This window comes from Notolepis coatsorum, assembly GCF_963971535.1.
Source record: "Notolepis coatsorum genome assembly, chromosome: 9".
NCBI lineage: Eukaryota > Metazoa > Chordata > Actinopteri > Aulopiformes > Paralepididae > Notolepis > Notolepis coatsorum.
Window position 1 is genome coordinate 51,143,985 of NC_140173.1, and position 13,731 is coordinate 51,157,715.

Here is a 13,731-nt window from a genome sequence, read left to right on the forward strand (position 1 = left end):
AGAAAGAGATGAGGAGAGAGAGAGAAAGAGACAAGGAGAGAGAGAGGGAGAGAGATAAAGAGGAGAGAGAGGGAGAGAGAGAAAGAGACAGGGGAGAGAGAGAGAGTGGGCTGGGCACTAGGTATGTGAGAAGAACAACACAGAGAGGAAGAGAGAAGGGAGGGAACGAGGGAGAGAGTGTGTACAGTGTGTTTAGGTGTGTGTGTGTGTGTGTGTGTGTGTGTGTGTGTGTGTGTGTGTGTGTGTGTGTGTGTGTGTGTGTGTGTGTGTGTGTGTGTGTGTGTGTGTGTGTGTGTGTGTGTGTGTGTGTGTGTGTGTGTGTGTGTGTGTGTGTGTGAAAGAGTGTGTGTGTGAAAGAGTGTGTGTGTGAAAGAGTGTGTAGAAGCAGACAGAGTCAGCCTGAGTGCGAGGCGGGGAGAAAAGAGGAGAGAGAAAGAGAGATGCTGGGAGGAGGAGGAGGAGGAGGATGAGGAGTAACAGGGCGAGGCATTAGAGAGTGTGTGTGGGTGTGTGTGTGTGTGTCTGTGTGTGTGTGTGTCTGTGTGTGTGAGGAAGAGAATAGCGTGCCAGAGCAGAGGGATGCAGTCATGTCTCTGAGAGAGGGAGCAGCACGGCAACCGTAACCATGCTCAGCCCCAAGATAAAACAGACACGCCGGGGTAAGCACGCTCTCTCCTCCCCTTCCTCTGTTCTTACTCTGCTCTCCCTTTCCTCTTCTCTCTCCCTCTCTCCCTGCTTCCTTCTCTGTCTTGTCTGCAGTGTCTCTGATCTCTACTGCCTGTCTCTACCGCTCCCTGTCTCTCTCTCTCTCTCTCTCTCTCTCTCTCTCTCTCTCTCTCTCTCTCTCTCTCTCTCTCTCTCTCTCTCTCTCTCTCTCTCTCTCTCTCTGTGTGATGCCACACCAGTGTAGTGCCGACTCTTCTACAGATAACGACATCGCAAAGCTGTGTGACAGTAGTGCCACCCCCTATAGTGCAGTAACCAGGGACAAGTGTCCCTGTACACGTGCAGAGTAACAATCCACGTCCGTGAAGTGATGATCGCTGTCGCTGTGTTCTTCTGAGTGTACTTGCAATGATCAAGATACATTTGTATTATTATCTCAATGTCTCTAATGTCCAGTGAGACATTGTAGAAGATGATGTCATGCCCGATCTCCCTGGAGAATACACTCTCCTCGATTGCTGGAAGCTCTTGGATCCTATAATGAATCCACTGTGGGCAGTAATTGCACAGTAGCAGCTGTATTATGCTTTACCGTCCGCCGGACCTCGGATTGCAACGTGACACCTTTGTGCGTGCGTGAGGTCATAGACCCTTGGCTCAAACAGCGCACCTCAAACTTGCCAATCGTTTGCCCAGCTGTCAGTTTGGTTTGTGAACCGGTGTTGTTGTGTAGAGCAGGTAGCGGTCTCCAGGCGGAGGGACACGCGGGGAAGCTCAGTGCGGCTACAAATCACAACAGCTGTCTGTCAGTCGTAGTTCGTCTGAACGCAGGGGCAACAAAGTCCTCTGGTTTAGCGTCAAGGTCTGCCGCGACGCACACAGCGGGTTAATAACATGCCCTCTCACATGACCGCGTGGGGAGGAATATGGAAGCTGTAAATCACAGGACAAACACTTGGGCGCAGAGATTATTATGATGCCGGAAAGAGTGACACACGCTGTCCTGTAGATAGTAGAAGCGGCCGCTGGGAGCTGGGATACTCTGGAGTGGGTCTCACCGGGGGCTTGGTGAACTGCACTGGGCTCTCTCGGTGGAGCACTGAATGGTGGTGTCGGGTGGGGGCCTGGGTTCTGGAATCACCGGGTTCATTCGGAGCTGGACTGGGACCCATTTCGGTCGTGGGGGTTGTGTCGTCGACGTTTTGTCTTTTTGTTATTTTGTCATCGTCGAGTCTTTCTTCCACTTTACCTTCTATCCCCCTCGGTGACGTCCTTAAACAGCGCTCGCCTGAAGGAGAGAGCTCGCTGTTAAACCGCTGCACCTTTTCCAAAACACATCATTGAACGAATGCACGGAGTGCGAAGTTGTACAGCTGCTGGCCGTGGCTGTGAAGGTACCGTATGTTTGGTGGGGGGGGGGGGGGGGGGGGGGGGTGCAGGATCCTTGTTGGGGGGGGTGCAGGTTCCTTGTTGGGGGGGTAGGTTTCTGGTTGTGGGGGGGGTGTAGGTTCCTGGTCGTGGGGGCGGTGTAGGTTCCTTGTTGGGGGGGTAGGTTTCTGGTTGTGGGGGGGGTGTAGGTTCCTGGTCGTGGGGGCGGTGTAGGTTCCTTGTTGTGGGGGGGGTGTAGGTTCCTGGTCATGGGGGGGGGGTGTAGGTTCCTGGTCGTGGGGGGGGGTGCAGGTTCCTGGATGATTACTAGTATCATTCAGTAGCTTTCTTCTCTGAAAGAGAGACTCAAAAAATTAGGAATTTAAAGAAAACTCGAATCTTTTTTCACAGTGGGAGGTTGTAGTGCGAGAGCCACTTAAGTGCGCTCACCACGTCTGTGTGTGTGTGTGTGTGCACGTGTGCACGTGCGTGTGCCATCTCTTCATCTGCCATACTATTATTCTCCTTTGATTAGATTCCCGAGCTCTGCTTTCTCTGCTCAGGCCCTTTCTATACACCATCACTCAGAGCAAACACAGACAGCATCAGAAGGCCTGGCTCTGCTGTTGGGAGCCTGGGTATCCGACCTGAATCATAAAGCAGCCTGGATGATGCAGCGTGATCGGCGGTATGGAGGCTTTGTGTTTGAAAGGGATGATGTATGGGATGTTTCATGTAGGTGCCCTTTTGAATTCAGAAAGAAAAGCAGAGGAGGATGCAGGATGGTTTTCACTTATTTTATTTGCTGTTGCTGGTTATATTATGATATTGTATTATGATATCGGAAATGGACTGCATTTATATAGCACTTTTATTCAAAGTGCTTTACAACTTGTGCCTCACATTCACCCATTCACTCACACATTCACACACGATGCAAGGTGCTGACCTGCTCATCGGGAGTAGTTAAGGTTCGCTGCCGGGGGGAACTGGAATCGAACCGGGAACCTTCCGATTATCAGACGACCACTCTACCTCCTGACCCACTGTCACCCCCGTAAAGTAGGGATGCTGCAGCTTCAAGTCAAGTTGATGTTGCTGATTTGACGACGACAACATCAATCATGAAGCAGGGTTGCAGCGCGTGGCGTGTGTGTCTGGTCGCTAGAGGAGGAGTTGACTTGACCCGCCCTCTTTTCTTAATCCTCCAATCACAACTGTTGCTTTCCCTCGGATAAACGATGTTTAAAAACAAAAGGAAATGTATATCTCAACCGGGGGGCAAACTTGGCTCGCATGTTCCGCCGTGAATAGAAGGCAAAGACATAGACTCAGGAAACAGAAGTTGGTTAGTGTTCCCTATTTAGATTAGATTAGATTAGATTAAACTAGATTAGAGAGCTCACAGAATTTCTTTTATGGCCTCATGAAATCAGAACCCTGTTAAACATTTTAAATAAAAAGAAATAGCGGTCAGGTGGTGTAGCGGAGATTGTGCTTGTCACCAATGCAAGAGGCTGCGGTCTCGACTCCCGGAGAGTCAGCATTGCCTTGGCTTGGGCTGATCGCTATACTAACTCGTTTGGCTGAGTTAGGGGGAGAGAAGCCGTGGGTGGGTCCTGGGTGTTGTGGACAGCGACCCCTACAGTTCGGTCAGGGCGCCTGCACAGCGAGGGTAGGATCTGGAGAAAGGTAGTGTGACCTCCCACACGTTACACTCTCCCGGTGAGAATCTGAGCTGCCAGGCTGGCTGCCGGCTGGCTGGCTGCACATGTGTCGGAGGAAAGCATGTGACAGTCTCTGGCCTCCCGGACCAACAGTGGGGGGGGGGGGGGGGGGGGGGAACCAGGAAGGGGGTTTGGAATTGGCATAACGACTAACAGTGGGATTGGAGAAAAATCGGAAAAAAGGAGGGGGGAAAAGATTTTAAAAATAAAAAGAAATGTCTGGCTAATTTCCAAACAGCAGCCAAAAAAGCCAAGGCTAACTATTTCTCTGAGATAATCAGTTAACATTCTCACAGAACAAAAATTCTGTTCAGCACTATAATTTCTGTCCTCAATCCCTGTATCTCTCATGCTGGGTTGAAGCATCCATGGACATCTGTGAGAAGTTTTTTAAGTTTTTCCTGGACAAAATGTAAACTCTTCATCATGGTTCTCTCCCCCTCCCTGGGACACCCTACCCTCACTGCTCAGGGGACCCGACTACCTTTCATCTTACCACCTACCATCATCCTACAATCTCAAGCAGCCTCTTTGTCTGGGTTGAGGAACAGAGTCACGCACTTGAAACCTGCTACCTCCCTCCATGATGTTGTGCCCTCTCAGATCATAAAGGATAGTTTTGATTTAATTGGCCCTAGCCCCTAGCATTCAAGTTATTATTCATTCCTGCTCCTGGCACCGTCCCTGCATGTTGTCCAGCCTCTGCTCAATAAACACAACCTTGACATTATAAGTAAGTATCGGCCCATTTCTAAATTGCCATTTGTTTCGAGATTAATGGAGAGGATTGGCCTGTCACAACTGCAACCATTCCTGAATACCAACAAGATCCTTGATCCATTTCAATTATGGTCCAAAGCCGTCCACAGCACTGAAACAGCTATGTTAAAGGTGACAAATGATCTGTTACTCTCTGGTTTTACTAGATCTTAGTGCTGCCTTCGACTCTGTGGATCATGACACGTCTCAAACAGTGGGTTAGTATTAAGGGTACAGCACTAAACTGGTTTAGATCCTAAATCTAGATCCTAGATCTTAAACATATAGGACATTCTCAGTGGCTATAGGTCAGCTTTCCTATCCTGGGGCCAGTTCTATTGTGCCTGTACATGCACCCTTTTGGAAACCTTATTAGAAAGTACATAGAAAGTACAAGTGACATCTCCTGTCACTTTTATGCTGATGATTCACAGCTGGACCTCCCCTAAAAAAATCCCCTGCAGATTCCACACAGCCTCTCTTGGGACTGTTTCAAGGACTTTAAAGGAGCATTTCAAAACAACACCAATTTATTTTGCACATAAACCACACGTACTGGCTCCCAAGGCTCTAAACAGTTTTCCACACATTCATTTAGAGGACACTGAATCCTTGTGTTGTTTTAATTACAGCTCAATGAAATGATGTAGATGGAAAAAAATATCAATCCATATTGCAATCCTTTCTTCTCTATTTCTTCATCTACATCATTTCATTGAGCTGTTCCCTAGTCTTCTTCAGTCTTCATTAGCTCGCCCACAGATGGTCCAAAATGCATCTGCAAGGATGTCAACTGGTACTAAAAAAGTATGAGCGCATCACCCCAGTCCTTAGCCTTTCTTCATTGGCCCCCTGTTAGTTTTTAAATTCTATTTAAGACCTTTCTCATCACTTTCAAGTCTCTTAATGGTCAGGCCCTGTCTTAGATCACAGACCTTTTTCACTGGCACTCCAGCCCCTGGGTCTCTTAGATCTGACGACAGATCTCTCTAAAACCAAAAGGCGACAGCGCCTCTTGCAGTCACGCTCCACCATTGTGGAACCAGTTGCCGTTCAGATAGTAGATAAATTAAATATAATATCTATGGTCACATTACATTTCAGTACAAGTAATCAAGGCACATCATACTGAGGTAGGTGGATAGTCAGAGGGCCATGAGGGGTTCCCAAGTCATCTCTGTTTTTAAATCTAGGCTAAAGATTTTTTTTTATTCACTGGCCTTTTTGGCCCACTAATATCTCAATCTCTTGTCTATAATTGTCGGCACCTTGTCTATAATTTAGTATTTGTACCTTGTTGTTTATTGTTGTCGTTGGTATGTTTCTCTTTGTGTTTGTTACCTTACACTTTATATTACTATATACTATTTATTTCACATTATATTTTAACGTCCTCTTGTACTGCACCGTGGTCGGCTCAAGCTGTGTTTAAATGTGATCTGGAGATGAACTTGACTTCACTTGATACCTGGCAGGGGAGATACCATGACCAAGAAGGTGGTGTAGTGATTAACACTGTCACCTGACAGCAAGAAGGTCCTGGGTTCGATTCCCACTTGGGGACCAGGTTGCCAGGTACCCAGGTGGGGAATCTCCTGGGCCTTTCTGTGTGGAGTTTGCATGTTCTCCCCGTGCTCGCAAGCGTCCCCTCCCCCAGAAAAAGAGATAAACCCAATGGAAAAACATGCAGAACAGATCACTAACGCTGTCTCACGTCCCTGGCGAAGACAGACGGGAGCACTTGGATCGGTACCCGGCTGCGGCTCCACGCTGCAACCCATGTATGCTCCCGGCTGCCCTTGGGGGGAAGACATTTTATCGGTGACCCCCCCCCCAAAAAAATGCATGTGTGTGTGTTCCTATGTGTGCTACGACGAATAATAATAATGCAGGACTTAGGAAGTCTTTATTTGGCATGCAAACGACACACATGCGATGGGCGGCACACACACACAGGAACACACATGCAATTTTCTTGTGTCGCCTAATGCGATAGAGTCTCTGCACTTGACCCATCCCGTTGTCCTTTCCCCCCATGGGCAGCCGGGAGCAGATAGGGGCGTTGACGTGAGCCGCGCCCCGGGGACCAATCCAAGTGCTCCTGCCCGTCTTCGTCAAGGACGCCACAGCATTAGCTATCTGTTGTTGTGCATGTTTTTCCATTGAGTTTATCTTATCGGGGGGAAACCCTTGCGAGCACGGGGAGAACATGCAAACTCCACACAGAAAGGCCTGGGAGATACCCCACCTGGGTACCTGGCATCATGGAAACCTGGTCCCCAAGCGGGAATCGAACCCTGGACCTTCTTGCTGTGAGGCGACAGTGTTTAACCACTACACCACCGTGCCGCCCAGTTCAGTTCACTCCAGTCCAGTTCACTCCTAAAATGGGTTGGCATTCCCCTTTTTTAGGAGCTCCCGTTTTGAATAGAGGCTGCGGTCGTCCTACTCCCCGCTGCCGTCTGTACCCTGTAGTTCGCACAGGCAATCAGAAAGATTCATTTGGAGTGTACTTTAGTGTACGGTGCCACCTCTGGGGATGTGCTTCACATCCCAGCGCACACGCTGCCCGGGTGGCATGTTCACTGTGATTACCGTGGCAGCAGCCCAGCTGGAGTCTGGGGGTTCTACCGCACGCTCACGTCTGGGATATCTGGTTTCTGGCTTTAAGGAGAATTGGGTGTGTTTGTAAATATTGATTGGACTTGTCCCAGGCCACAGGAATAATGGTAACGATTTGCATCGTGGGCATTCGGAATGTGGATTACTCATCTGTGAATGTGCTTGTGTGTAAGATAACAAGGTCATAACACATACATAAGTCAGTAGTAGGGGCACGAGTAATGTTTTTCACGATGGAGTACTGGCATGAATTATTCCAGTAGTGCTGGAGTAATTGTTTAGGGAAATCAATTGTACTTATTTTATGCCTATTCTTAAGTCTGCACACTTACATTGCACTACTTTTATTATCTTTTATACCTATTCTTATGTCTGCAATTTATGCATGGTTTTTTATTCTGTAAATTGTGTGCTGATTTTATGTTAATTTTATACTAATCGCTGTGGGGCACTCTGGACTGCGGTCCATGTGTGAAGAAAGTACTATATAGATAGTTATTCATATTTATTATTGTTATATTGTAGAAATGTGTGCATTGAAATGTCTGTAAAGTCTTGACGACATTGAAAATGAGGGTGACCTCAATTGTCTTTTCGAGAATAAATAAAGGTTTGAATTAATTTTAAAACGTGTCATAAATAGCAGCAATAATGACATATTGTGCGGAGTCACTATCACACTCTCTCTCTCACACACACACACGCTACCAATTTTATTATGGCTCGCTCCGTGGACATAACATTGCACAGCACCCGATGCTTAATGTGTATTGTCAATCAAAACACCCAGTTACCATTTGTAATAATTACATTACCTAGACTCTGTCTGCAGCAGGTCTCTCCGCTCATGGAATGGCATGTCCGTATGTATCAATAGTGCAGTATGTGGATGCTACGCAAAGTGGTTGACATGTTGTTGGCACAATTTTGGAAATACACCAACCCGAACCGCTGTTTATATCTTTTAGATCTAAGTACTGTACAACAAACCTTTCGCGGTTATGTTAGTTGTACTATCACAGCTTCCAGCTTCCTGCAACGACTCACACCTAGTGAGATTTCAGAGTGAGCTTTCTGTTTCATTGGTGCAAACACGCGTTTAAATATTCAAGATAAAAAATAAAAATAAAACTTATTTTATATGTCTGTACTTTATGTGCTAATTTCATGTCTATTCTATTCTACTACTTATTGCACTGCACTATTGCACTATTTTACTCTGTCTATTCCAGGGACGTGCACAGGACTTTAGAGGGGCAGGTGCTCAAAGGCTGAAAAGGGCACTGGGCCTTTGCTGCTGCGAAGCGAGTGCACAAAGCGCGCAAGCCCAATTGTTGGGGGCCCTTTTTGGGCAGGGGGGGGGGGGGGGGCTTTTTTATGCTTTTTGGGGGGTTTTGGTGATCAAATATTGAATATTGAACTATAATAATCAGTGCAGGAGCTCACTTATCCTTGAAAGACACGTTTATCACTGAATTAAAAGGACCATACATCTCCATAAATGTTCAGGGGGGAGGGAATAAATGCTTACCCTACAGACCCCAAGAAGTGCTGTATATTCCGTATTGTTTAATATAAATGCATTTTTTATTCCAATCCCGATTTGTATTTGTACCGCACCGTGACGGCGCGGGACGAATACACGTACCGTTACACCCCTAGTTATTAGCATAATTGTACAAACCGAACATATTTGTACATATACAGTATTTCGTTTTTGGTGTAAAGTGGATCTACAAGCACATTTTCTTTTTAAATTGGCATAAAAAGGGCACTTTTTTATGAGCCACAAAAGGGCAGGTGCTCAAGCACCCTTTGGGCTCCATGTGTGCATGTGCCTGGTCTATTCTATCTTACTCTTTTTATTATTGTCTATTTTTTAAACTGAATCAAACCATAAACAAGGTGGCCTGTTGGGATGTTAGATCCTAATGTGAAAAACTGTGATTTTATAATTATGTCTGCACTTTATGTGCCCATTTTATGCCTGTCTTTTTTCTGTTGTGAAGCACTTTGAGCTGCAGTTTCTGTATGAAAGGTGCTATACAAATAAAGTTGTATTATTATTATTATAATTATTATTATTAGTTGAAACGGCGAGTACTCGAATAATCGATTACTCACGGCCATCCGTTGTCGGTAGTGTAGTTGAGGTTATAGGCATAATACCTACCTCTTTCTCTGGCTATTAAAATGACCACCTCTCAGCCTAATAACCAGGACCAAAATCAAATCTATAGGTAGGTGGGCTCCCAGTATACCCACCCCTCGCTGGTTCCCGGCTGTATATGTACCACTACGCTTTGCTCGCTTCATAGCACAGCCGGCAAATTAACATAGACTGAATTTAACTTTAGATCTCCCAGGCGACGGTATGTCATGTGATTACGTTTGACTCACTCAGAAGCATTTTATATGTTTATATTTTTATATGACATAAACATAAAATCCAAGCCAATTATTTGTCAAACACTGACCTGAAAGTTGTTGAAATGGTCCAACTTCAACTTGGGAGTGAAAATAAAATTGTTTAAGTCCCAATCAAGATGTCAGCCATCGGTAAACAGTATTATTTTCAGAATTATAATATATTTTCTTACAATATACATTGTTTATAATACAGCAGATATGCCTTACATAAAGTGTTACCAAGGATTCTAAAATCCACTCAGTGTAGGACATTACTGTAGGTAATGAATGGTTTCAGAAAAGGAGATGAGACCATTTTTAGGTACGGGGTAAAGAGGGGCAAGTTGAACACCACTTAAATATTCATGCCCTTTTGTAATTTCCTTCCATCGTTCTAAATTATAGATGAGACCTTTTCCCCAAAAACGAGGGGTGGTGTGAGAGCCACAGGAGACCGCATCACTGTCGACGTAACACACCTTAAAAGGTCAAAAATCTAAACACATTTCCAACATTAACATTTATTCAGTTAAATTGAGTTGAATCCTTTCCTCTCTACACTGACATACTGGTAACACACACTTAAGAGCAAGCGTCTCAAAGAATATAGCTAATATGAAAGACAACCCCCTCCCCAAAAGAGGTGTAAAAAAATATAATAAGGGGGTCAAAACATTTATATATCCTTCTTACAGTACCTGTAAGTAAATATCAACCACCAATTTCAGACACACCTACAGGACCGTACCATCTCAACCTTGCAGACGTGCCTCTCATTCGGACAGGAAAATGTGACCCCCCTGCTTAACCCTTTCACTACCACACTACAGAAGGTTAACCCTTTACTATCACACTACAGAACCTGTAGTGTGATAGTAAAGGGTTAACCTTCTGTAGTGTGGTAGTGAAAGGGTTAACCCGTTGTCGTGTGGCAGTGAAAGGGTTAACATTCTGTATTGTCGCAGTGAAAGGGTTAACCATTTGGTAGTGTGGCAGTGAAAGGGTTAAAGTGTGTGTGTGTGTGTGTGTGTGTGTGTGTGTGTGTCCAATGCTGAAACCAAACCTACGCCCTTGTTAGTTTGTTATTTATCCAATCCAATCCAACTTTATTTATATAGCACGTTTTAAAAACAACAAGGTTGACCAAAGTGCTTCACAATCAAACCATAATATAGTAAAAAAAAAACACACACACATAAACACAATACAATGCACACAGAACTACAAACAAAATTACGGCAGCAGACTGTACTTTTTTTTTTTAAATGCTAGGGAGAACAAATGTGTTTTAAGATGGGACTTAAACATTGGGAGCGTTGGGGGCAGCCTAAGTTCAAGTTCAAGTTCTTTAATAGTTGTCATACAGAAGTACAGAATACTTTCATACAAAATGCTTCTTACTGTTACGCTCCAGAGACTGTGCTAGACAAGATAGTATCAAATAACATAATAACATAATATAGCATGAATTTAGAAGAAGAAAATGAGGTCACAGTGTTCGGTATAGACATATGTACAATGTTCTGAGTTACCATATAATATACAATACACAATACTATGCAGTGTACTAATGTACAGTACTATCTAGTGCAAAGCAGAAATGGGATGAGGTACAATTTTAGGTACAATTTACAGTAAGGTGTACGAGTTGTAGTGCAATCCTTCATCCATAAATATAAAGTGTGGGGAGTGGGTGCTACAGTGTGTTTGTTTAAAGTGGGTGTGTGCTATAAGTGTGTGGAGTGGGTGCTACAGTGTGTTTGTTTAAAGTGAGTGTGTGCGTGTGGATGTGTGTGCTATGTGCGTTTGGTGGTTGTTGTTGTGTAGTGTTCATTCATTGTTCGTTTAGCAGCCTGATGGCCTGGGGATAGAAGCTTCTTCTGAGTCTTTCTGTGCTCGCCTTGAGACTCCTGTATCGCTTGCCTGACCGCAGCAGTTCAAAGAGGCAGTTGTTCGGGTGACTGGAGTCTTTAATGATTCTCTTAGCCTTGCCCTTGCAACGCTTGTAGTAAATGTTCTGGAGGGTGGGGAGCCCCCCTCCAATTGTGCGTTCGGCTGAACGTGTCACTCTTTGTAGTCTGCTTTGGTCTTGTGCAGTGCTATTCCCAAACCAGGAGGTGATGTTGCCGGTCAAGATGCTCTCTATTGTACATGAGTAGAAGTTCTTAAGGATCTTCTGGCTGACTTGGAACTTCCTTAGGCGCCTGAGGAAGTAGTAATGTGGGGGGGCAACTCGTTACAGAGTTTGGGGGCTGCAACCGCTGGTTTTTTGCCTGGATTTGGGGACAACAAGGAGGGACTGGTCAGCAGACCTCAGAGACCGTAATGGTTAGCAGAGAAAGTGTGTACATTTTGAGCTCCAAGTTGACGACAGACCAACAAAAGACAACATGGTCTTGAAGTTGACCGGCACTGTTCCGGTCGTGGTCTTGACTTGGTCTCAAACCCCTAAAGTGTTGGTCTTGACTTGAAGTGGATGAGCTCTGGTCTCTAGTCTCTGGTCTTGACTCGGTCTCGCTTTAGGCGGTCTCAACTACAACACTGTAACTATCGATCACTAATTATTCTTGTGAATTAATTATTCTGGATCCTCGAAGTACTCCAGTGATTGATTATCCTTGCACCAGTCATGCAGTTGAGGGTATAGTAGGGGGTACTGTATGGAGTCTACCCACCTTTTTTATGTGGGTATTTAGAGTATAATCACCTGTCAACCTAATTACCATAGGACCACACAGCAACATAATAGCCTCTACTTCTACCTCTACTACAACACTGCCTTGTAGAGAAGTGTCTGTATAGAGGCGCATAGGATTAGAGCCAGTTCCTCTCTGAGAGTTCATGTCTGTTAAATATATATAATATGAAGCCAGGCCATCTCCCTGTATTTATTTTTTATTATTAATATTTTTTTTTTATCCACTTTTTCTCCCATTTTCTATATTTTCTCCCATCCCAATTTCGTATCATCCAATTCAACCCTCCCCTGTCACGGACGCTGTTTCTTGCCTCCCACAAGCCGGCTGCAATGTGGACTAAGTCATACATAGCACAAGTCCCCTCCGGTACTTGAGGTAACAGCAGTCGCATCTTTTCACCTGCGCAGCTCGATCTCTCAGTGGCGAGGAGTAACGCGTGGGAGGCTCACGCTGCCCCAGACACTTCCTGATTCTACTGCGCAGGCGCACCAACCGACCTGTAGGAGTCGCTGTCCACAACGCCCGATCCCCACCCATCAGTTTCCACCCCCTAATACGGCCAATGTGTATTAGTATGAACGACCAGCTAAACTGAAAGCAATGTGGAGCTTTGCGCCTTGCCCACTACGCCACGTAGCCGCCCTTTATTATTAATATTTTATGAATCCCCTTGGGGAAGTTTTGCCCTCTGCATTTGACCCATCCTAAGTATTTTAGGAGCAGTGGGCAGCCACACAGTGCGGCGCCCGGGGACCGACACCAGCTGTAACGCCAGCACCTCGGTCAAGGGCAACAGCAGGAGTGTGTACCTATAGCGTGCCTGTCTTTTGGTGTGGGAGGAAACCAGAGTACCCGGAGGAGACCCACACATTTGTAGTTCCAACCCTCTCTCTGTCTCGATGCCCAGCATGCCATGCAAGTGCGGTAGGTGTTTTAAAGGGGCACCTTTTCACCGAAAAACAAAGCTGAGTTGTGATGTTCTTTCATTTTAGATTAGATTAGATTAGACTAAAATGTATTGTCATTATACAGCACAACAAAAAATAAGTTTGGCATCCACCAAGTGCAAGTGCAAATGTAACAGTAAAGTGCAAGAGTAACAATACAAAAAACTGAGGAGGTGTGGGAGAAATAAGGTAAGGTGTGAGGGAGGAGGGGAGGAGGAGGGGGGGGGGGGGTGTGAACAGAGACCTCAGAGGGGGGAAAAATTGCACAATTACATGCATAGTCTAACACATTCCCAAACTGTAAATTGTCTTGCACAAATGTATTTAGTTTCAGAGCTATTGATAGTTGAATTTGCATTTGTCCTCTGAATTATGCTATCCGGCTGGACACAGAGTCCATGTAGCATTCAATTCAGCTCAGTGAAACGATGGAAACAAATATATAATAATCATGGCCCAAAGCTTCACAGAGGGATATGGGGAGATCTAGGCTAGTAAATTGTATTAGTTTAGTATAAACGTACTGTTATTGTT

The 13,731-nt window shown here is 45.3% G+C and overlaps 1 protein-coding gene across 1 annotated transcript in view; it reads left to right on the forward strand.

The window, feature by feature from the left end:
• Positions 1 to 625: 625 nt before the first annotated feature.
• The window catches only part of arhgap22a (Rho GTPase activating protein 22a), a gene marked incomplete at both ends in the record, with an annotated part of 63,618 nt that continues 50,512 nt past the window's right edge, over positions 626 to 13,731 (forward strand). The window contains one exon of the mRNA XM_084321421.1: positions 626 to 659. Coding sequence (XP_084177547.1) covers positions 626 to 659 — 34 coding nt within the window. The remainder of the gene's footprint in view (positions 660 to 13,731) is intronic.